Source organism: Cherax quadricarinatus, chromosome 5 (assembly GCF_038502225.1).
Source record: "Cherax quadricarinatus isolate ZL_2023a chromosome 5, ASM3850222v1, whole genome shotgun sequence".
NCBI lineage: Eukaryota > Metazoa > Arthropoda > Malacostraca > Decapoda > Parastacidae > Cherax > Cherax quadricarinatus.
In genome coordinates, this window is record NC_091296.1 from 36387913 (window position 1) to 36413089 (window position 25177).

General features: G+C 40.9%; 1 protein-coding gene across 1 annotated transcript in view; it reads right to left on the minus strand.

Moving 5' to 3' along the window:
• Positions 1–415: 415 nt before the first annotated feature.
• LOC128684616 (sodium-coupled monocarboxylate transporter 1-like) overlaps positions 416–25177 on the minus strand; it is a 99797-nt gene continuing 75035 nt past the window's right edge. Inside the window, exons 8-12 of the mRNA XM_070104547.1 lie at positions 6968–7186; positions 6543–6661; positions 3943–4097; positions 3116–3354; positions 416–623 (exon numbers count right to left, since the gene is read on the minus strand). Of these exons, the coding sequence (XP_069960648.1) occupies positions 416–623; positions 3116–3354; positions 3943–4097; positions 6543–6661; positions 6968–7186 (940 nt within the window). The remainder of the gene's footprint in view (positions 624–3115; positions 3355–3942; positions 4098–6542; positions 6662–6967; positions 7187–25177) is intronic.

Genomic DNA, 25177 nt, shown 5'->3' on the forward strand with positions numbered 1-25177 from the left:
TGTGGAAGTGTGAATTGCTCATTACTCTATAATTTGATTGTAGCCATGTATAAACGTAAGTAACCATTCTTACAGAGTTCATTACCTTTGTAAATTGTGAGTTCATTACCTTTGTAACTTGTGAGCTCATTACCTCTGTAACTTGCTCAGCTATCAAAACTTTGGAGTCCAGTCCCTGGACCAATTATGTACCTCTGTAATCTTTTGACTACCGCCCACAGGATGGGTATGGGGTGCATAATAAACATATTAAACTAAAAGTTTAAGTGGGCTTAGTGATGTAACAGTGGATCACGTTTTCCCTGTACTACCTGAATAGTGGCAGTGATTATGACAAAATAAGTGACCCACTCTGCGTGGTGACTAGACCTGCAGGTGATAGATTTGCAACTACTGCAAGGAGTAGTGAAGAGTATTAATCATACAGGAGAGACTCACTGACGTACTGTGGATGTGAGAGAAAAGATTCGGGTGCACTGAGTGTGGGAAAGACTGGTGCACTGTATGCATGAAGAGACTCACCGGTGCACAACGAGACTAAACTCCCAACAACAATGGTGAACATGATGCCAATAATTCCGGTGTAGCAGTAAGAGATCTCGTAGATGGTGTTGGAGTCCAACCTAAGAGAATAAATATTCTTTTATAATATATTCCCTCTCAAATCAGCTTTACTATTTCACAGTAAAATTTTATAGGTGTTTATTAATCATGAAATACTGTTTGAATAATTATTTTAAAGTTATTTCAGTGCTTTGAATTTGCAGACGTGTTGTGTTTACTGACTAGGCTCTCACACTGCAGTGTTATGTTACTAAGATATTTCAAAAGGGACTGATGATGATGAAGCGCTTTTGATTCAAGGAATTAGAGCTATCCTGCTTGGATGAAATCTACCTCCAGTTACAGAGGTGGTATTGAAGTGAGAGTTGCTGCAAGGTACGTTGAGAGGGAGAAGGGACTGGTCTTAGTGATGGTTGTGTTTAGTTTGAGTAAAAGTCGTAGTGCTAGTATTGTTATGAAACTCCTTGTATTCTGAGCTATGGTATTGCTGGTAGTGATTACTACACACACATTCCTTGTGTGATACTTCTTGAGGTTATCCCAGCATAAATTTTGTTTCAAAACTCACATGGAATTGTGTAAACCCCGGCATTGATTGGTTGGTGTTGTGTGTTTTAGTAGGTAAGAGATCATTAATGAAGTTGGAAGAACGGTATGCTATTTTGGTATCACTCTTTAGTAATGTAGTGTTTATGTTCTCAGTTAACAGTTATATTCTCGGCTAACAGGCAGGACGACGAATCTTTCCATTTTGCATTGTTATTTAGCTGTGTAGCGATCTTTTCTGTTTTTCTCCTACAGTGAGTGATAAAATGGGCCCGGTAATTGAATTAAAAAAAAAAAGTATATATATTGCAGTCTTTTAAATAAAGTGTGCTGGAGATCCCCCAAGGCTGTGGTGAAATGAAATGCAAAAGGTCATCTTGTTTATTATTTTTCTGTAAACCTTGAACTTCATTCAATATGCTGTTATTCTTTGAGTACGATGTCTAGAAAAGGTAGACAACCATTATGTTCCTTTTCTATGGTGAACTTAATGGGAATCTTTATGCAGTTTTTTGTTGAGGAGTCCTGCAGTGTTGATGGGTCTGGGGGCGATGACCTTAACCATGTGACACAGGCTGGTATGTATGGTTTCAATCTTTTTACTCCAGCTGCCATGCCGGATGATTGTCGGCATAAATCTATGCCCTAGGAAAACCATTTAAAATTAACAACGTTCAATAATATCATGGAAACCTTTGGTTGGTATATGAGGGTCTAAGTCGGGTATCCGTAACTTAAATTTTTGAATGAGATTTCCTTGTTCAGCATTCCCTCGCGATATGAGAACTTTTGATACGCAATTTCTCCGATACGTGCAGCTTTCTTTAGTACCCAGCATCAACATACATGAGCCCTTTTTTGCAGATACGAGAATCACATATGAGCGTTTTCGTGCAAAAACGAGTGTATAAACTGTGTTGCACATTAGCGGTAATGTGCGACACGAGAGGCCTCTCACGGCCTACACGTTAGTCTACCAGCGTCTCCTAGGTGTTGTGCTTCCGTTCTCAATATATTCATTTTTATCTTTAAATTTCTTTGTAATAAGTGATAATTATGGTCCCAAGAGTGAAAAAAAAAAGTTACTGAAGAGTGAAAAGAGGTTGGCAGGACTAGAAACACTGTAGCTGCTATATGTTCCTGCCATCACACACTGCGGAATGTAAATCTACGGTGCTATAACTGTTAGTTAACTGTGAGTTATTACACCTTTCGTAATTTTTTATATGAAACATACTTAATTTTTAACGTGGAAAGTAATGTTCAATACGTTTCCATGATACGAATTTTTACGTTGCAAACAATCTTATAGGACACATTAATCTCAAAACTGGGGGAGGGGGGGATTTACTGTCGTCTTCGTTTCCTAATAAGAGAAAAAACAAAGTGGAATCCTTTGAGGTTTGTTTCTGAGTGATGGTAGTATGAATGAGTCCGGTAGTTCATCACTGTCCAGAATATCTTAGTCTTGTACGTAATTTGTATATTAACACTGGATGGCATATTCAAGATGCGCTAAATATGTCTGGTACACTTTGTTATTAAAGTTTCTAGCTATGAAGCCTAACATTCTGATAGCCTTGCAGCTCTCAGAAAGGCATTACTTAATATTTTTGAGGTCGCGGCTTACATAGCGGCAACCTGTTGAGATCACTAAGAATATTCAATCTGCTTAGGATGCTGCACTTTTTCCCAGTATGGTGTTACCAGGAAGTTATTCTATATTTGATACTGTTCCTACCTCTAGTTCATTTATGTAAGCTTTGAACTAAGAACTGATCCATGGGGAACTCCACTCTTTACGGAAATCCACTCAAAAGTCCTCTTCGTAGAGTACCACTCTCTCATTCCTCCATGTGAACCTGACACTAACCCAGGCATGAAAGAGAAGAGAGAGAGAGAGAGAGAGAGAGAGAGAGAGAGAGAGAGAGAGAGAGAGAGAGAGAGAGAGAGAGAGAGAGAGAGAGAGAAAGATAAGCGAGTTAACCATACATGTATTACTCGCCTTTCATTCTCGGTGAAGTTGATATATATAGCATCTGTTAATGAGATGTTGATGACGGAGTGGCTGAGGGTGGTGTTAGAAAGGTAACTGACGGTGGTGTTGGCGAGGTGCTCCAGGCTCTCTGGGCATCCCTCAGTAGAGAGAGGCAGATGAGCAGGAGACCCTCCGCCTCGATACAACTTTCCAATAACTATCCATATGTTGAAGATTAGCGACGTGACGAAACCCACTATGGCGCCCTGCAGTAATAAAAATAATATTAAAAGTAGTAATAAAAATCATATTATTTATTACGAAGGACAGGTGTATTATGGCATGCACACCTTGTGGTAATGCGATAACCAATAGTGGAACAAACAAATGACAGCAGAGCTTATATGACTTGTATTTCCTTCATGAAAGAGGTAAACAGTTATTGACATTATGCACAGTAATGTAAGAGCAAGCATATAACACGGTGGTCAAAAAGAGGCAAATGCAACCACCAGACAGAGCACCATGAGTGACCAGCAGCCCAGACATGTCTGCCAAAGTTCGTGTCACAAGTGACCCACATTGCTTCACAGCTCCGGAGGGCTTTCCTGTGATTGGCCGATGAACATAGGTACTGATATAACGACGGGACACCTATTAGAGCGTTAAATCCTTAGCAACTGGTTCGTTAGTCGGGAGGCATGCCTATATGGGAGTGTGACAAACGCCAAATAAATTTTGACATACTCGAAACATGCCACATTATTATTATTATTATTATTATTATTATTATTATTATTATTATTATTATTATTATTATTATTGTAAATTAAGAAAGAAGATGAATTATTTACCTTTGCGTTGATCCAGGGAGCACAGATTCCAGCAATAAAGACGCCATTAAGAGGAGCGAAAAGCGCTGAAATTAGAGTGTTGGACACGAGGAAGATGCTGCCCAGCTTGTCCACCATCAAGCTGAGAGACAGGGCCACCAGACCGACTATTGCAGCTGGTGTGTACAGAAAGATAGAAGTTATCATAAGATAAGGTAGGATTTTATTTGGGTTTTTAACCCAGGGAAATAAGTCACTCTGCCTTTTTTTGGGTTATCCCAGGTTCTCTACACATATGCTGCTATGTATGATAATCTATGTTTGTGTATACCTGAATAAACTTACTTGCCGCCCAAGACAACTTAACAGAGTCAGTACGTTATCAGGGACTGTCTGTCTTATTGCCACTGGGATCCTTTAATCTTGTCCCATAGGATGTCACCCACAACAGTCGACTAACACCCAGGTACCTACTTACTGCTAGGTGAAAAGGGCAATAGGTATAAGGAAACATGTCCAATGTATACTCCCACAATGACAAGGTTTTGGTTTTCGATCTTTACTGCCAAAACTTCAACTACATCATTTGAGGTGTTTAGTAGTTCTGTGCATATGAGCGACTCTGTGACATACAGGCCAGCTCCCCCTTGTTGCCTGTTTAGTCTGTCGCATCTGAACAGGTTATAACCTTGGATCCATATTTCGTTGTCATAATGATCCTTTATGTGGGTCTCTGTGAATGCTGCAAACATTGCATTTGATGTAAGGAATTTTGTTGTTTTTTGACGGCTTTAGACCCAGTATGTTTGCAAAGACAAATGTCGTATTGGTGGAATTTAGGGGGGTTTTATTTGCTGACTCTATTATCTGTCGTTTTGGGGTAGAGGCCAATGTCCGTGCCTCTGTTCCAGAAGTGTTTTCAGGTGGTATAGGATTATTGTCATTTCTTGCCAGTCTTTTATCTCTTCTGGTCCTAAAGAACCTCTGTCCCTGGAGAGGTTGTGGCTCCTCACTTTTGTTTCCCATAGTCTGGCTGGTCTGTGTCTCCTAGTCCCCTTTAGATGATGTGCCTGGCAGTATGCATTGTAGCATTTTCTTTCATGGATTGATGAGTGACACATTTCTGGGTGAAATAAGTTGCAAGAAGGGAAGTTGCACTCTCCTGTTGTCATGTGGGTGCGGCATTTTTTGGGATGGTCAAAGGTGCATGTCCCACCTGCTTTACCAGATATACCGTGCCTGCAGATACCCAACGCATAGTATTTACATAGATTGTACTTTTGTTTGCTAAGATTTATTGTAGCTGTGTTCACTGCTTAGGTTGAAATCCCCCAGAAGCAAGATGTTTGGGGCAGAAGCTGAAAGATTTTCCAGTTGTCTATTTTCAAAAGCTGTTCCTGGAATTGTTAGGAAGTTGCACTCGGAGGCTTGTATACATATGTGCAATTGGGCAGGTATTGTGGTAGAGCGCCCCGTGTCTCGTGACGCCTCGCTCAACATGTGATTTTGATAATTCTGCTGAGAGAAGGAGGAAGCCCTTTTGAGAGGGCTAGCCATCTCTGAGAGGGATATCCCTCTCTGAGAAGGCTACCCTCTTTGGAGAAGGTCATTACCCCCCCCCTCAAGAGAGGGATATCGCCCCCTTCATAAACTGGAGATTTTTCTCCACAAACAGGGTTTACAAGTTACTCTAAATCCACAGACACTGTGAAAATTATTTCACCAATTCAGCACCATAAGAAATCCTCTTCCCAGCTAAAATCCTCACGACTGTGATCATAGTAATTGTAAACCGTCTGTCACACCTGTTTGTACCAGTTACTCGTCAACCTTCGCTCCGGTGTGTTTATATTAATACTTTTTGACAGCTCGGGGATTGTTGTAATTTGCTCAGTCACTGACAACGTGTGTTTAGGTGAACTAGCAAAAGGGAAGGCACAATACCGTGTGTCGTAGGTGTTATATATATAACGCTTAAAAGTTTTGAGTTTTGGTGACCTCCACAGAAAATGGAGCTGAGGATGTGTGGCAGATGCGCATTGTTTAACTCGGCCCTAATTAACCAACTTGGTTGTGGTTTATTCATATCAGTACCTTTAGTATCTAAATTCCACGATTTATCAACTGATTCATTAATTTCTTCCAGTAATGATAATATGCTGTGGAACATAGTCAGTGGTAATCCCAGTAGGAATATTTTTCTCCACTTGTATTAATATCAGCTCCTGTCTCACCCGTGGGTGAGAACTGACCATAAGCAAGTGATCTCCAGCTTTTGATAATAAGTGAACTAGTGTTTACTTAAAATGTTTCATACATAACAGTGGTAGTCATCCAATATGTCTTGTGTGACATATTGGAGGTCATAACAACCTGGCTGTCGGAAGTACTGAGGACATGCTTGATATAAAAACAAGATCCTTTCCTCCTTGGACATTTATAAAAGTGTTGTTGCATATTCAGCTCCGCAGTTCTTCTCTGTAAATTTACCAGCGAATTTATGTCCATTCTATGATATACAATATGTACATATGCGTCACATGATGTAAACGAGGCCTCACTAACGCTGTCTGTAACTGTGTAAGGGTAGTAATATTAATTAACAAATTATTTGTACTTACAAAGAAACTTGATAACGTTGGTGGCTCTGGCATCGCTGAGGCCTTTGAAGTATTTACGTTGTTTAAGGAAGTCCTCCCATACAAGACATGCCAACGAGTTCCCGCAAGATGAGTGTGTGCTGCTTGGGAAAGTACAAGAATGTTAAGTATTTCATATCACCCCGTATTTTATGCTAGTTTCGGTTTGCTAGTATGACCTTTCTTATCTAGCAGAAAATTGAAGTGAGTCGATATTTCTGATGTATGCCCTGTTATTTATGATATATTAAAATTTCCCAAACACTATACTGGTGACTTCAAATAATTATATTCAGAGTAAGTTTTGATAGTTCAGTATCTCCCAGGTGCACCCAATGCCTTGTATGATACTAAATATAAGGCGGTTAAAGAAATATATATTTTGACTCAGAGAAGTCATGACCTGCCTGAGGACACCGCCGTAAATTGCAGCAACGAAGAGCCCAGCCATTCCGGTAATGTAGTTCAATTTATCCGTTACTAAGAAGGTGAGAATCTGGTCACGTTTCTCTATTTTGCCTGAGGTGAGCGGGTCACAGTCTCTGTAGGTAGCGTAGGCGACGAGGCCGGAGAACAACAACACAACCCACAATATGTACAACCCCACCTGGACGGCAATAATCATTCTGCAAGAATATATTTCTTCAGAGAGGCTAGTGAAGACTCACTGATGTATTAAATATGAATAGGTAAATATATTTTTTTCTGATATTTTGTATTTTCTAATTAGCGTAACCTTAAATTATTAGTTCTCACAATACTTTGACAGAAAGTAACTTTCCTTGATTTATCAACTTGATATCTACAAGGACTTAGGGAACACCTGTCAAATCTTGATTGGGGTTATCTAGCTAATGATTCTATTGACGATGATCATACTTATGATTACGAAGGGATCTGCTTTTATGATTCTTTTCTTAATAATGTACACCGTGCTCAGAGTATATACATTCCCCAGAGAGAAATTAGATCTGATAATAACGATCCCATATGGGTTACCAGGAGGTAGTACAAGAATGGTATACCAGGAGGGGGTTACCAGGAGGCTAAAGCATTTATTAGGGGAGAAAAGGGGAATATATAAGCGCATCAGAAAGGGAGAGATTAACCTTACTGACCAATATGTTCAGCTTAAAAGAGAAGTAAAAAATGGGATTAGAAAGGCTAAACGTGACTATGAAATTAGAGTTGCTAATGAATCAAAGACAAATCCGAAGGGGTTCTTTCAAGTGTATAGGACGAAGGTGAAGGAAAAAGTAGGACCTCTGAAAATTGGGAATGGACAGCTGACGGATAACGAACTGGAAATGTGTTCCATATTTAATGACTATTTTTTGTCAGTTTTTACACAGGAAGACATAAATGAGATTCCAGAAATTAACAATTATTCAGTTCCTGACGAATTCAAATTGACTAATATTACTGTCACGAGGGACATGGTTATCAAACAGATAGATAAACTGAAGCAAAGTAAGTCCCCGGGGCCCGACGAGTTATTTCCCAGGGTACTTAAGGAATGCAAGATGGAACTTAGTCAGCCATTAACGAGTTTGTTTAATGCATCCATCCTTACTGGTGTTGTGCCAGAGTTGTGGAAGATGGCCAATGTGGTTCCTGTATTCAAATTAGGGGATAAGTCCACTCCTTCAAATTACCGTCCAATAAGCCTGACATCTATAGTTGGCAAATTACTAGAATCAATTATAGCTGACATTATTAGAAGTCACCTTGAAGAGCATAACTTGATAAGTGAATCTCAGCATGGGTTTACGAGAGGTCGTTCCTGCCTGACAAACTTACTGACATTCTTCAATAGAACATTTGAGGCAGTAGACAGTGATAAAGAATATGATATTGTTTATTTGGATTTTAGAAAAGCCTTCGATAGAGTACCTCACAAGAGACTCTTAAGAAAAGTGGCAGCTCATGGTATAGGAAGTAAAGGTAAGACACATATGCAACAGTTAGGTATCTTTATTTCGAAACGTTTCGCCTACACAGTAGGCTTCTTCAGTCGAGTACAGAAAAGTTGATAGGAACATAGGAAAGGAGGAACACTGCAGGAGGCCTGTTGGCCCATACTAGGCAGGTCCTTTACAATTCATCCCACTAACAAAACATTTGCCCAACCCAATTTTCAATGCCACCCAAGAAATAAGCTCTGATGTGAAAGTCCCACTCAAATCCAACCCCTCCCACTCATGTACTTATCCAACCTAAATTTGAAACTACCCAAAGTCCCAGCCTCAATAACCCAACTAGGTAGACTGTTCCACTCATCAACTACCCTATTTCCAAACCAATACTTTCCTATGTCGAAATATAAACACAAATGCAGTATAATGTGATCCTTTATTGACAACGTTATATACTGCATTTGTGTTTATATTTCCATTGTGTCGGTATTTTATACCATTTATTTCCACTTTCCTATGTCCTTTCTAAATCTAAACTTATCTAATTTAAATCCATTACTGCGGGTTAGAAGCAGAAGAGACTTGAAGACGATGTAATCAGTCCATCACCCTTAAAGTTTTGAGGTGGTCAGTCCCTCAGTCTGGAGAAGAGCATTGTTCCAAAGTCTGAAACAATATGAGTTGAAGTAACGAACGAACGAACGAAAGTTCAGGTAAGATCCCAAATGGGATGAGCGGGGAAGACGGGACAGACGAAGAATAGTGCTGGAGAGGAGTGTTCTTAGTTGTAGAAATAGAGCCAGGGCTTAACCCAGCAGCTAAGTCGATCGTGGGACAGACATTGAGAACACACATAGCAGGCTCTTCTGTTGCGACTCCGGTGGGTGAGTGGGGAAGTGTGGACAGACGATGAACAGTCGTGAGAGGAAGGTCTTGAGTTGTAGATGAAAGAGCCAGGGCTAAACCCAGCTGCGTGGCACTGCGAGGCTGTGTAGAGAGGGCATGTTGAGGACATAGAGGAGAGAGCAGACTGCAGACAGTGCTCGCCGACTGATATGCTTCAGGCTGAGGTGAAGAGCTGGTTTGGACGTCAGGTGTTGGGAAGGGTCTTGTGTGTTTGGCTACACTTCGCTGGTGATGGAGCCACTCTTGAGTCTTTTGAAGTCTCTCTTGAACATGTGGAATAGTTGCATTCTGAGGTTAGAGCAGTTCAGATTCGCCACGAGGTAAGATAGTGCGTTTTCAAAAGGAATTTGGTGAGGTTTGGTGCAGGTGTACTTAACAGCTCCTTCTTTCATTAAGTGGAGCATATCAGCTGCGCTCATTTCGGTTGGGAGGTTGGGGGTGGTGTAGAAGGTTAGAGACCCATTAAAGGCTTGGCTTAGGTAACGGTTACCTGTGGTTTCTTCTTCGACTACTACTTCGTCGTTGTCCGAGGGTTGTTCATAATGTTCTGGTACTATTTCGTCTTCTGTGACTGTGTTGAGAGGAGGCAGGGAGTGTTGGTCGGTCGTGATTTGTTGGGCTGGTGGTGGGTGGTGAGAGGTGGCAGTAGACGGTGGTGTTGGTTCTGGAGTAGAGTCTTGGTCAGAGATACGAGTAGGACCAGGGGTTGAGGTGAAGTTAACAATGTCTGGAATTAACTTGAGGAGGTCTTGTGATGGTGGCGAGTCTGGAAAGTTGAAGTTTGGCATGTTGTTTAGGCGAAACAGTTCATTGATTGTTGTGTTGAATGAGCCAGGGTTTGCAGCATTAGTAAGGTGTGCATACATCATACAGTATAGCACCTTGGATGGAGCAGCGTCAGGAAGAGCAGAGAGGGACTGGCTGGGTGGAGACGATTGTTGTGTAGCTTGAAGGAGTTCGGTGGTATCTGATTGAATTTTTGCAATGGCGGCGTATGTTGGCGATTTAGGGTTGTTCTTCTTGGTTTCTTCAATGATTTTCTTAGATAGGACTTCTTTACGTAAAGGGCATTTTGCTGCAAGGGTGTGGTGAGTACCCTTGCAGTTGAGGCAGGTAGGAGAGGTAGTGGTAGTAGAACATTCCTTGAAGTTTGTTTACAATAATTTAATACTAAACAAACACAGTGAAATATATTTTCTTCGTTAGGCTCAGAATGATTTTGGCGAAATTGTTGCATACACAAATTTTCTCTTGTCCTATATGGCAAGATGAACGTTGCTATTTAAGTCAAGATCACAAGTTCTGCCTATTCGGAACGATATATATAAAATATATATATATATATATAAATATATATATAAAATATATATATATATATATATATATATATATATATAAAATTATATATATATAAGTAGTCAAGTTTTCTTCTGGAGCATCCCTTCCGGTTTAGGGCCTTCCACTGGGGCATCCCTTCCGGTTTAGGCCTTCTACAGAGACATCCCTTCCGGTCTAGGACCAGCAGCTGGAGGGTCACCTTTTCACACCTAGGTGTTACTTCCGGTTTTGACCATGACCTCGCCCTCGAGACTACCTCCCCCTTGACCCCCCCAACCAATACCCCCGCCCACGACCCCCCCTTCGCGACCCCCCGCCGCGCGCCCCGCCCGCGCGCCCCGCCCGCGCGCCCGCCCGCGCCCTTCGCGACCCCCGCCCGCGCCTTCTGCTGCGCCTTCTGCAGCGTCGTCCGGATCGCCCCCGCGCCTCGAATTTTTTTCCGATTTTTTTCGATTTTTTTTTGAATTTCATTTTCTTGTGCTCTCCATCTCCTCGGATCAAATTTTTGAGGTTCCCCCTCCCACTTTCACCCCCCATCCCCCCAAAATTTCTCAATATCAAAGTCTCCACTTCCTCGGATCCCCCAACCCCAAAAAATTTCTCGATAATACAAGTTTTTGGATTCCCCCCCTATGGGGTTTTCGAAATTCTCCATCTCCTCGGATCAAGTTTTTTGGATCCCCCCTATGGGGTTTTCGAAATTCTCCATCTCCTTGGATCAAGGTTTTTGGATTCTCCCCTATGGGGTTTTCGAAATTCTCCATCTCCTCGGATCAAATTTTCTCGATAATACCAAGACTCCATCTCCTCAGATCAAATTTTTTGGATCCCCCTATGGGGGTTTCGAAAGTCTCCATCTCCTTGGATCAAGTTTTTTGGATTCCCCCCTATGGGGTTTTCGAAATTCTCCAATTCCTTGGATCAAATTTTTGGGTACCCCTCCTTTCACCCCAAATTTTCTCGACAATACCATGACTCCATCTCCTCGGATCAAGTTTTTTGGATCCCCCCTATGGGGTTTTCGAAATTCTCCATCTCCTCGGATCAAATTTTCTCGACAATACCATGACTCCATCTCCTCGGATCAAGTTTTTTGGATCCCCCCTATGGGGTTTTCGAAATTCTCCTTGGATCAAGTTTTTTTGGATTCCCCCCTATGGGGTTTTCGAAATTCTCCAATTCCTCGGATCAAGTTTTTGGAATCCCCCCTCTGGGTATAAGCATTCAAAATAGACTCCTCCTATGGGGGCATGCTTACTACAGGTCTAATGAAGGGTGTTTACTCGGCGGTCAGTGACGTCACGCGCACACAGGTTGAATCTTGTATACCCTTTTAATTAATAAGGGGACATAGCAGTGACGTCACGCGCACACAGGCTGAATCTTGTCGATCCTTTTAGTTCATTCAAGTTAATAAGGGGACACAGTACATCAGAAAGGCACATTTTTTCGTTAATACCCACAATTTCTTTACAACACAAGTCTAGACATTTTTTAACTATTTCATCTCAGGTCACTCCCCCACGAAGTAACCTCCTCCCCACCCTCCCGAACCCTCACACTCCAACCAACACCTCACAATTTTCACTCATAACCCCCAATTTTTCTCGTTTTAACCCTTTTAGTTCATTAAAGTTAATAAGGGGACACAGTACATCAGAAAGACACCACAACACTTATAACCACTTTTCGATAAATTCACTAGTCACAATTTTACATATTACGAAGTTAATACGCACTTTTACTTTGAACACCTTCAAAACACTCTCTTAAATCATTTGAATACTCACAAAAATACCTTTATACATTTCCAAACAACACTGAAATACTCCAAAACATCATTCGAACACCCCCAAAATCACCTCTGAATACTCCCAGAACACCTTCATAAGTACTCTTGCACATCATTTGAACACCTTCATAAGTACTCTCATAATCATTTGTACACCTTCAAAAAACACCTTTTGAATACTCACATAAACACCCTTGAACACCTTCAAAACACCTTTGAATAACCTCAAAACACCTTTGAACACCTTCAAAACACCCTTGAACACCCTTGATCACCTTCAAAAAAAAACAACATTTGAACACACTCAAAACACCTTTGAACACCTTTGAACATTTCCAAACAACACTGAAACACTTCCAAAAACACCATTTGAGTACTCCCAAATACACCACTGAATACTAAAACACCACTGAATACACTCAAAACACCACCAAAATCACCATGAAACACTTCCAAAAAACACAATTTGAGTACTCCCAATTACACCACTGAATACTACTAAAACACCGCTGAATTCAATCAAAACACCCTTCAACACCTTCAAAACACCTTTACCTGGAGAGAGTTCCTTTGAACACCTTTGAACATTTCCAAAAACACTATTTGAGTACTCCCAATTACACCACTGATTACTACTAAAACACCGCTGAATTCAATCAAAACACCCTTCAACACCTTCAAACACCCTTGAACACCTTCAAAACACTCTTGAACACCTTCAAAAACACCTTTGAACATTTCCAAAACACTATTTGAGTACTCCCAATTACACCACTGATTACTACTAAAACACCGCTGAATTCAATCAAAACACCCTTCAACACCTTCAAACACCCTTGAACACACTCAAAACACCCTTCAACACCTTCAAAAACACCTTTGAACATTTCCAAAAACACTATTTGAGTACTCCCAATTACACCACTGATTACTACTAAAACACCGCTGAATTCAATCAAAACACCCTTCAACACCTTCAAACACCCTTGAACACCTTCAAAACACTCTTGAACACCTTCAAAAACACCTTTGAACATTTCCAATCAACACTGAAACACTTCCAAAAAAACACAATTTGAGTACTCCCAATTACACCACTGAATACTACTAAAACACCGCTGAATTCAATCAAAACACCCTTCAACACCTTCAAAACACCTTTGAACACCTTCAAAACACCTTTGAACACCTTCAAAACACTCTCATAATCATTTGAACACACTCAAAACACCTTTGAATAACCTCAAAACACCTTTGAACACCTTCAAAACACCCTTGAACATTTCCAATCAACACTGAAACACTTCCAAAAAAACACAATTTGAGTACTCCCAATTACACCACTGAATACTACTAAAACACCGCTGAATTCAATCAAAACACCCTTCAACACCTTCAAAACACCTTTGAACATTTCCAAAACACTATTTGAGTACTCCCAATTACACCACTGATTACTGCTAAAACACCGCTGAATTCAATCAAAACACCCTTCAACACCTTCAAACACCCTTGGACACACTCAAAACACCCTTCAACACCTTCAAAACACCTTTGAACACCTTCAAAACACCTTTGAACACCTTCAAAACACTCTCATAATCATTTGAACACACTCAAAACACCTTTGAATAACCTCAAAACACCTTTGAACACCTTCAAAACACCCTTGAACACCCTTGATCACCTTCAAAAAAACAACATTTGAACACACTCAAAACACCTTTGAACACCTTTGAACATTTCCAAACAACACTGAAACACTTCCAAAAACACCATTTGAGTACTCCCAAATACACCACTGATTACTAAAACACCACTGAATACACTCAAAACACCACCAAAATCACCATAAACTAAGATCAACACCCACATCCCACAACACCCACAACCCACAACACCCACAATTTTTTCTCGTTTTATCTAATTTCATTAGAAAGTCACAACACCCACACCTCCCATTTTTTTCTCGTTTTAACCCTTTTAGTTCATTAAAGTTAATAAGGGGGCACACTACATCAGAAAAAGTCACAAAAACAACCCACTTATAACGTCTTTTCGGTATCTCTAGTTCGACAACAACACCCACATCCCACAACACCCACATCCCACATCCCACACACACACACACAGACACACACACACACACACATCCCTAACCTAGCCTAACCTAACCTAACTTATCCTAACCTAACCTAACCTAACCTAACCTAACCTAACCTAACCTAACTTATCCTAACCTAGCCTAACCTAACCTAACCTAACCTTACCTAACTTATCCTAACCTAACCTAACCTAGCCTAACCTAACCTAACTTAACCTAACCTAACCTAACCTAACCGAACCTACCCTAACCTAACCTTACCTAACATAACCTAACCTAGCCTAACCTAACCTAACCTAACTTAACCTAACCCAACCTAACCTAACCTAACCTAGCCTAACCTAACTTAACCTAACCTAACCTAACCTACCCTAACCTAACCTAACCTATCTTAACCTAACATAACCTAACCTAGCCGAACCTATCCTAACCTAACCTAAAATATATTGGAACACTTCCAAAATACATTAGAGTACTTCAGAATTACTTTGAACGACTCCATTTTTTTGGATATTTCCAAATTAGTTTTGAAAACTTTATCGTAAAATCGAACATTATTTTCTTGTTGGTAAACACACTCAACGGTAGAAATATTTACTCGATTTCCGAATAGAAACACTTTCCTCGCTCTGAGAGACTCATTGTGGGTCACCCCTTTCCCCCCCAACACCACTGGGTAATGCGGTTCACACCCAAGGTAGATTTAAGATAATCATGAACACCTGCGTCAACTCAGGACAGACAGACGCCATGAAATGCGGGTAACATCCAAGGTAGAAAATCATCTCTTTCCAGACCAACTGTCTATCCTAACCTAACCTAACCTAACCTAACCTAATTCCTAACCTAACCTAACCTCACCTAACCGAACCTAACCTAACTCCATCAATCACCTCTATCCTAACCTAACCTAACCTAACCTAACCCAACCTAACTCCATCAAACACCTCTATCCTAACCTAACCTAACCTATCCTAACCTAACCTAACTCCATCAAACACCTCGAATACTACCTAACTTAACCTAACCTAACCTTACCTAACCTACCGAACCTAACCTAACCTAACCTAACCTATCCTAACCTGTCCTAACCTAACCTAACCTATCCTAACCTAACCTAACCTAACCTAACTTATCCTAAGCTAACCTAACCTAACTTATCCTAACCTAACCTATCCTAACCTAACCTAACCTAAAATAACGAACCTAACCTAACTTATCCTAATCTAATCTAACCTAACCTAACTTATCCTAACCTAACCTAACTTATTCTAACCTAACCTAACCTAACCTAAAATAACCTAACCTAACTTATCCTAACCTACTCACTTTACTTTGAACACCTTCAAAACACTCTCATACATCATTTGAGACCCCCTTTTCTCAATATCTCTCATCCACAACCTTTATCATCTCACTACAGAACAACCCCAAGATTACTTCGAACACTCTCATAAAGCATTTGAGTACTCACATAAACACTTTTGAACATTTCCAAACAACACTGAAGCACTTCCAAAATATCATTTTGATTACTCCCAAATAAGATTTGACAGCTCTAATTTATCTACACTTACACATTTCATTAAATTACATCTCATCCCCCCAAACTCCTCCCTCATTCTCCAGACTTTACAACATTAGCACAAAAAAACTAACTCATACACTTATGACATGAGACATTACCATATCTAACACACTGACTAACTTTGAACCAACTCTGAACACCACTGATCTTCTTCAAAAAATGCTCTGCACATCATTTGAACACCTTCAAAAAAAAACACCATCAAACACCTCCGAATACTCCCAAAAAAACACTACTGATTACTACCAAATCACCACTGAATACTACCAATCACCGTCAAAATCACCAGAAACTAAGTTTAACATCACCTTCTAACATCCTTTTTATAGAAATCCCCTCAAATCACTATAACCAAGAAGTCCCTCCCCATTTGGCGCATGAAAAAAAAAAAGCATGAACACAAACCTAATACGCAAACACTTAGTACATGATCACCATCAACTGAAAACATATCTTGCACACACACATAATATAAGACAATCACCAACTACAATCACCCATGTTCACTTACCTCAAAATCACTAATATCACAGAAAACAATCATTTTTATAAACATTTCACACACACACACAAAAAAAAAAAAAATCATATTTGACAATATCTAAGCGCACTCACCTCACTACCACCAACACACGATGCCTCACCTCACAGGACCGACGAGCTCACCTCCAGTGACGTCACACTCCCATTGTGTTACTTGGTGGTTGGTAACATCACACCTAACCCCCCTTGTTTCAACCTGTTGTACCCTACATTATCTAAGAACACTATATCCAAGACGATTACCAGATTTTATGATCCCCAACACCAAGAACACAGAAAACACACATTTTTATAATTATTCACACAAAAATCACGATCACCAATTCCATATCATGTTTACCGTCATCTATCAACACTAATCACCAAGATCACCAAAAAATCTAAGATCATGCATCTCAAAACTACTATGATCACTGAAAACACTTATTTTAAACATTCGCACAAAAATAAGACATACACAAAAATACCACAACACTTCCACCAACATCTATAACATAACATGAGCACTATAACATATCACTATCACAAAAAAAAATAATACACAGACACCCATATATTATACATTTCAATTGCAAATTTAAGACATGAGACATTCACCTCCAACTAAGACATACACATCACCCCTAAAACTTCCTTCCTTATTCATTCCGTATATCTCCTAGAGCTGTTTTAACCCCGACGGACCCATCACGACGTAGGAGCCAGAGGAACCATCACCACTCCAACACCACCTACTACACTCTGGCTCCTACGTCGTGATGGGTCCGTCGGGGTTAAAACAGCTCTAGGAGATATACGGAATGAATAAGGAAGGAAGTTTTAGGGGTGATGTGTATGTCTTAGTTGGAGGTGAATGTCTCATGTCTTAAATTTGCAATTGAAATGTATAATATGTGGGTGTCTGTGTATTATTTTTTTTTGTGATAGTGATATGTTATAGTGCTCATGTTATGTTATAGATGTTGGTGGAAGTGTTGTGGTATTTTTGTGTATGTCTTATTTTTGTGCGAATGTTTAAAATAAGTGTTTTCAGTGATCATAGTAGTTTTGAGATGCATGATCTTAGATTTTTTGGTGATCTTGGTGATTAGTGTTGATAGATGACGGTAAACATGATATGGAATTGGTGATCGTGATTTTTGTGTGAATAATTATAAAAATGTGTGTTTTCTGTGATCTTGGTGTTGGGGATCATAAAATCTGGTAATCGTCTTGGATATAGTGTTCTTAGATAATGTAGGGTACAACAGGTTGAAACAAGGGGGGTTAGGTGTGATGTTACCAACCACCAAGTAACACAATGGGAGTGTGACGTCACTGGAGGTGAGCTCATCGGTCCTGTGAGGTGAGGCATCGTGTGTTGGTGGTAGTGAGGTGAGTGCGCTTAGATATTGTCAAATATGATTTTTTTTTTTGTGTGTGTGTGTGTGAAATGTTTATAAAAATGATTGTTTTCTGTGATATTAGTGATTTTGAGGTAAGTGAACATGGGTGATTGTAGTTGGTGATTGTCTTATATTATGTGTGTGTGCAAGATATGTTTTCAGTTGATGGTGATCATGTACTAAGTGTTTGCGTATTAGGTTTGTGTTCATGCTTTTTTTTTTTTTCATGCGCCAAATGGGGAGGGACTTCTTGGTTATAGTGATTTGAGGGGATTTCTATAAAAAGGATGTTAGATGGTGATGTTAAACTTAGTTTCTGGTGATTTTGACGGTGATTGGTAGTATTCAGTGGTGATTTGGTAGTAATCGGAGGTGTTTGATGGTGTTTTTTTTTGAAGGTGTTCAAATGATGTGCAGAGCATTTTTTGAAGAAGATCAGTGGTGTTCAGAGTTGGTTCAAAGTTAGTCAGTGTGTTAGATATGGTAATGTCTCATGTCATAAGTGTATGAGTTAGTTTTTTTGTGCTAATGTTGTAAAGTCTGGAGAATGAGGGAGGAGTTTGGGGGGATGAGATGTAATTTAATGAAATGTGTAAGTGTAGATAAATTAGAGCTGTCAAATCTTATTTGGGAGTAATCAAAATGATATTTTGGAAGTGCTTCAGTGTTGTTTGGAAATGTTCAAAAGTGTTTATGTGAGTACTCAAATGCTTTATGAGAGTGTTCGAAGTAATCTTGGGGTTGTTCTGTAGTGAGATGATAAAGGTTGTGGATGAGAGATATTGAGAAAAGGGGGTCTCAAATGATGTATGAGAGTGTTTTGAAGGTGTTCAAAGTAAAGTGAGTAGGTTAGGATAAGTTAGGTTAGGTTATTTTAGGTTAGGTTAGGTTAGAATAAGTTAGGTTAGGTTAGGATAAGTTAGGTTAGGTTAGATTAGATTAGGATAAGTTAGGTTAGGTTCGTTATTTTAGGTTAGGTTAGGTTAGGATAGGTTAGGTTAGGATAAGTTAGGTTAGGTTAGCTTAGGATAAGTTAGGTTAGGTTAGGTTAGGTTAGGATAGGTTAGGTTAGGTTAGGACAGGTTAGGATAGGTTAGGTTAGGTTAGGTTAGGTTCGGTAGGTTAGGTAAGGTTAGGTTAGGTTAAGTTAGGTAGTATTCGAGGTGTTTGATGGAGTTAGGTTAGGTTAGGATAGGTTAGGTTAGGTTAGGATAGAGGTGTTTGATGGAGTTAGGTTGGGTTAGGTTAGGTTAGGTTAGGTTAGGATAGAGGTGATTGATGGAGTTAGGTTAGGTTCGGTTAGGTGAGGTTAGGTTAGGTTAGGAATTAGGTTAGGTTAGGTTAGGTTAGGTTAGGATAGACAGTTGGTCTGGAAAGAGATGATTTTCTACCTTGGATGTTACCCGCATTTCATGGCGTCTGTCTGTCCTGAGTTGACGCAGGTGTTCATGATTATCTTAAATCTACCTTGGGTGTGAACCGCATTACCCAGTGGTGTTGGGGGGGGAAGGGGTGACCCACAATGAGTCTCTCAGAGCGAGGAAAGTGTTTCTATTCGGAAATCGAGTAAATATTTCTACCATTGATTGTGTTTACCAACAAGAAAATAATGTTCGATTTTACGAAACTTACCACAGGTCAGCTGTTTTAATAATCTTCCTGGCCTGCTAGTGTACTCGCATATAATCTAGTGATACCAGTGAATAGCAGAATACAGTGTTGTAGTAGCAACTAACCAGTATTATAATGGTACTTAGTGGAGTGGAGTGACTTTCATTAGTTTCTTTTTCTTGAAATACGAGACGTTACTGTGAATTTCATATAACCTGTAGTTACCAGCGGTCGCAATATACACAACGAGAAGCAATTATTATTACAGAAAAAGCGCCCTTCCTCCAAAATTTGCACCAGTCAACTATAGTGATAATATAGCATTTATTGTGGTGGAGACGGAAAAAAAAAAATAGAGAAGCTAGATACAGCGATTGATAAACAAAGGTGGTGGCTCGACCGTTCGTCATTGTAGGAGCTGCCAGCAGTCACCGGCTCTTCATCACGCAAGTTATACTTTTGTATCAATCAAATCACATATTACTCGGGTAGATAATTTCCAGTAGATCCTTCATGTGTTAGCTCAAATCACCGACCAGTATGGTTTAAATAAGTGACCCACTGATCAGATCAGATAGACTGGTCCGAACCCTTGACTGGTCCGAACCCTTGAATGGTCCGAACCCTTGACTGGTCCGAACCCTGGACTGGTTTCAAACGGTTTCGTTGTGCACCTAGCAGGTTATTAATAGAATATTCAAGAGGTTGCTAGTAGAATTGCAGTAAATCAACCATTCAAATCATTATGAAGCTGTGTGTAGTCTGTGGTCAGCCAAACAAACGGGCTTCCACATGCATAAATTGTCATTTCTGTGGAAATTGGTGTCACGCCCCTTGTGCAGATATCCAAGAACTAGCTACAAGCAGTATTAAAACAGGGAAGTGTTTTTGGGTATGCCCAAATGAGATAAATCTGTGGACTAAAATCACAAGGGTATTAAAAGAGGTCAACATCAAAGCTGCTTTCATAGAAAACCTGGAAGCTTTCTACAACAGATGGGAACATAAAAAGTCCGGGCTGAATGGTACTGCCCTTGATACTGGCCATGTAGTCAGAAACTGTAAGGCTGGAGATGATGTCCTGGTAGTCAGTAAATGGGGGGCTGATAGTGCTGTCCTGGGAGACAGTAATGGTGAAGCTGGAGGTGCTGTCCTGGGAGACAGTAATGGTGAAGCTGGAGGTGCTGTCCTGGGAGACAGTAATGGTGAAGCTGGAGATGCTGTCCTGGGAGACAGTAATGGGGAAGCTGGAGATGCTGTCCTGGGAGACAGTAATGGTGAAGCTGGAGATTTTGTCCAGGTAGTCGGGAATTATACGCAGGAAGGAATACATATGAATGACCTCATAGGGGACAGGAGCCATAGTAGGGAAACAAGTGTAGTCAAAGATAAGATAAAACCAATATTGCAAACTAGAAATACCGCAGGAAATAGCAAACAAGAGGACTCCACTAGCAATAGTGAGGATATATTACCAAAAACAAATGGTGGGAGCTCCATTGTTGGTGCTAGGGAGGATAGAAGTAAGACAGGGAAACATGCACCAACAGGGAATACAGTCACAGAAACCCAAGGCAAACGGAAACCAAGCCTGTGCACATACTATGCACTCGGTATCTGCTGGCATGGGAAATCTGGAAAAACAGATGGGACGTGCAACTATGACCACCCTAGGAAATGCCATGCCCATATGACAACAGGAAAATGCAAACTCCCTTCCTGTAAGCTTTTTCACCCTGAACTGTGTACCTCTTCAGTACAGGAAAGACTGTGCTATAACTTAAATTGCCAGGCATACCATCTAAAGGGGACAAAAAGATACAAAACATCCAGGCCATGGGAAAACCTGGGTAGCCACAGCCACTCAAGAGGGAGAGGTTTTTTAGTGCCAGGAAGGAAAAAAAACTGGCAGGAAATGGCAGAAATCGTACACCAAATCCAGTCATTCCTGGAGTGGAACCACAGTCGATGGCCTCCACTCCAAACCAACAGATACAGATACTAATGCCGGAAAAAAAATCCCCCCCCAGTACCAACAATACCACCAGTCCGATAACATTCTTCTTTGCAAATATACAGGGTCTAAAGCCAGCAACAAACAACAAAATACCTTTCATCCGTGGACTGCTTGCAGAGGCAAAGGCAATGTTCGCGGCTTTCACTGAGACCCACATAAAGGATCACTTGGACAACGAAATATGGATCCCAGGTTACAACCTATACAGATGTGACAGAGTGAACAGGCAAAAGGGGGGGGTTGGCCTGTACATTGCAGAGTCACTTGTTTGCACAGAACTGCTAAATGCCTCAAATGATGTAGTGGAAGTTTTAGCAGTAAAGGTCGAGAACCAAAACCTAGTCATTGTGATAGTCTACAAGCCTCCGGATGCAACATCCCAGCAATTCCAGGAACAGCTGTTAAAAATTGACCACTGTCTGGAAAATCTCCCAGCTCCTGCACCCAATATCTTGCTCCTGGGGGATTTCAACTTAAGGCACCTAAAATGGAGGAATATAGCAAATAATATTGTTGCAGTAATAACACCAGGAGGCAGCTCTGATGAAAACTCACACTCACGCGAGCTTTTAAATCTCTGCACAAAATTCAATTTAAACCAGCAAATAATAGAGCCTACTAGACTGGAGAATACACTAGACCTCATCTTCACTAACAATGATGATCTGATAAGAAATATCACCATATCAAAAACAATATACTCAGATCACAACATAATTGAGGTTCAGTCATGTATGCGCGGAGCCCCAGACCGACATAAGGAGATTAGTCACGAGGGAGCATTCACCAAATTCAACTTCAATAACAAAAACATAAAGTGGGACCAAGTAAACCAAGTCCTAACCGATATAAGCTGGGAAGATATACTAAGCAACACAGACCCCAACTTATGCCTAGAACAGATTAACTCGGTAGCACTCGATGTATGCACAAGGCTTATTCCTCTAAGAAAAAGGAGGAGTAGATGTAAAACAGAAAGAGACAGGCGCTCCCTTTACAGGCGACGGAAAAGAATAACAGAGCGGCTAAAAGAGGTCAATATATCTGAAATGCGTAGGGAGACACTGGTCAGAGAAATAGCAAGCATCGAACTTAAGCTAAAAGAATCCTTTAGGAGTCAGGAATCGCGGGAAGAACTAAAAGCCATAAATGAAATCGAAAGAAACCCAAAGTATTTCTTCTCCTATGCCAAATCAAAATCGAGAACAACGTCCAGTATTGGGCCCCTACTTAAACAAGATGGGTCCTACACAGATGACAACAAGGAAATGAGTGAGCTACTCAAGTCCCAATATGACTCAGTTTTTAGCAAGCCGCTAACCAGACTGAGAGTCGAAGATCAAAATGAATTTTTTATGAGAGAGCCACAAAATTTGATTAACACAAGCCTATCCGATGTTATCCTGACGCCAAATGACTTCGAACAGGCGATAAATGACATGCCCATGCACTCTGCCCCAGGGCCAGACTCATGGAACTCTGTGTTCATCAAGAACTGCAAGAAGCCCCTATCACGAGCCTTTTCCATCCTATGGAGAGGGAGCATGGACACGGGGGTCGTCCCACAGTTACTAAAAACAACAGACATAGCCCCACTCCACAAAGGGGGCAGTAAAGCAACAGCAAAGAACTACAGACCAATAGCACTAACATCCCATATCATAAAAATCTTTGAAAGGGTCCTAAGAAGCAAGATCACCACGCATCTAGAAACCCATCAGTTACACAACCCAGGGCAACATGGGTTTAGAACAGGTCGCTCCTGTCTGTCTCAACTATTGGACCACTACGACAAGGTCCTAAATGCACTAGAAGACAAAAAGAATGCAGATGTAATATATACAGACTTTGCAAAAGCCTTCGACAAGTGTGACCATGGCGTAATAGCGCACAAAATGCGTGCTAAAGGAATAACAGGAAAAGTCGGTCGATGGATCTATAATTTCCTCACTAACAGAACACAGAGAGTAGTCGTCAACAGAGTAAAGTCCGAGGCAGCTACGGTGAAAAGCTCTGTTCCACAAGGCACAGTACTCGCTCCCATCTTGTTCCTCATCCTTATATCCGACATAGACAAGGATGTCAGCCACAGCACCGTGTCTTCCTTTGCAGATGACACCCGAATCTGCATGACAGTGTCTTCCATTGCAGACACTGCAAAGCTCCAGGCAGACATCAACCAAATCTTTCAGTGGGCTGCAGAAAACAATATGAAGTTCAACGATGAGAAATTTCAATTACTCAGATATGGTAAACATGAGGAAATTAAATCTTCATCAGAGTACAAAACAAATTCTGGCCACAAAATAGAGCGAAACACCAACGTCAAAGACCTGGGAGTGATCATGTCGGAGGATCTCACCTTCAAGGACCATAACATTGTATCAATCGCATCTGCTAGAAAAATGACAGGATGGATAATGAGAACCTTCAAAACTAGGGAGGCCAAGCCCATGATGACACTCTTCAGGTCACTTGTTCTATCTAGGCTGGAATATTGCTGCACACTAACAGCACCTTTCAAGGCAGGTGAAATTGCCGACCTAGAAAATGTACAGAGAACTTTCACGGCGCGGATAACGGAGATAAAACACCTCAATTATTGGGAGCGCTTGAGGTTCCTAAACCTGTATTCCCTGGAACGCAGGAGGGAGAGATACATGATTATATACACCTGGAAAATCCTAGAGGGACTAGTACCGAACTTGCACACGAAAATCACCCACTACGAAAGCAAAAGACTTGGCAGACGATGCACCATCCCCCCAATGAAAAGCAGGGGTGTCACTAGCACGTTAAGAGACCATACAATAAGTGTCAGGGGCCCGAGACTGTTCAACTGCCTCCCAGCACACATAAGGGGGATTACCAACAGACCCCTGGCAGTCTTCAAGCTGGCACTGGACAAGCACCTAAAGTCAGTTCCGGATCAGCCGGGCTGTGGCTCGTATGTTGGTTTGCGTGCAGCCAGCAGCAACAGCCTGGTTGATCAGGCTCTGATCCACCAGGAGGCCTGGTCTCAGACCGGGCCGCGGGGGCGTTGACCCCCGGAACTCTCTCCAGGTAAACTCCAGGTAAACTAATTTGGAAATATCCAAAAAAATGGAGTCGTTCAAAGTAATTCTGAAGTACTCTAATGTATTTTGGAAGTGTTCCAATATATTTTAGGTTAGGTTAGGATAGGTTCGGCAGGTTAGGTTATGTTAGGTTAAGATAGGTTAGGTTAGGTTAGGGTAGGTTAGGTTAGGTTAGGTTAAGTTAGGTTAGGCTAGGTTAGGTTAGGTTAGGTTGGGTTAGGTTAAGTTAGGTTAGGTTAGGTTAGGCTAGGTTAGGTTATGTTAGGTAAGGTTAGGTTAGGGTAGGTTCGGTTAGGTTAGGTTAGGTTAGGTTAAGTTAGGTTAGGTTAGGCTAGGTTAG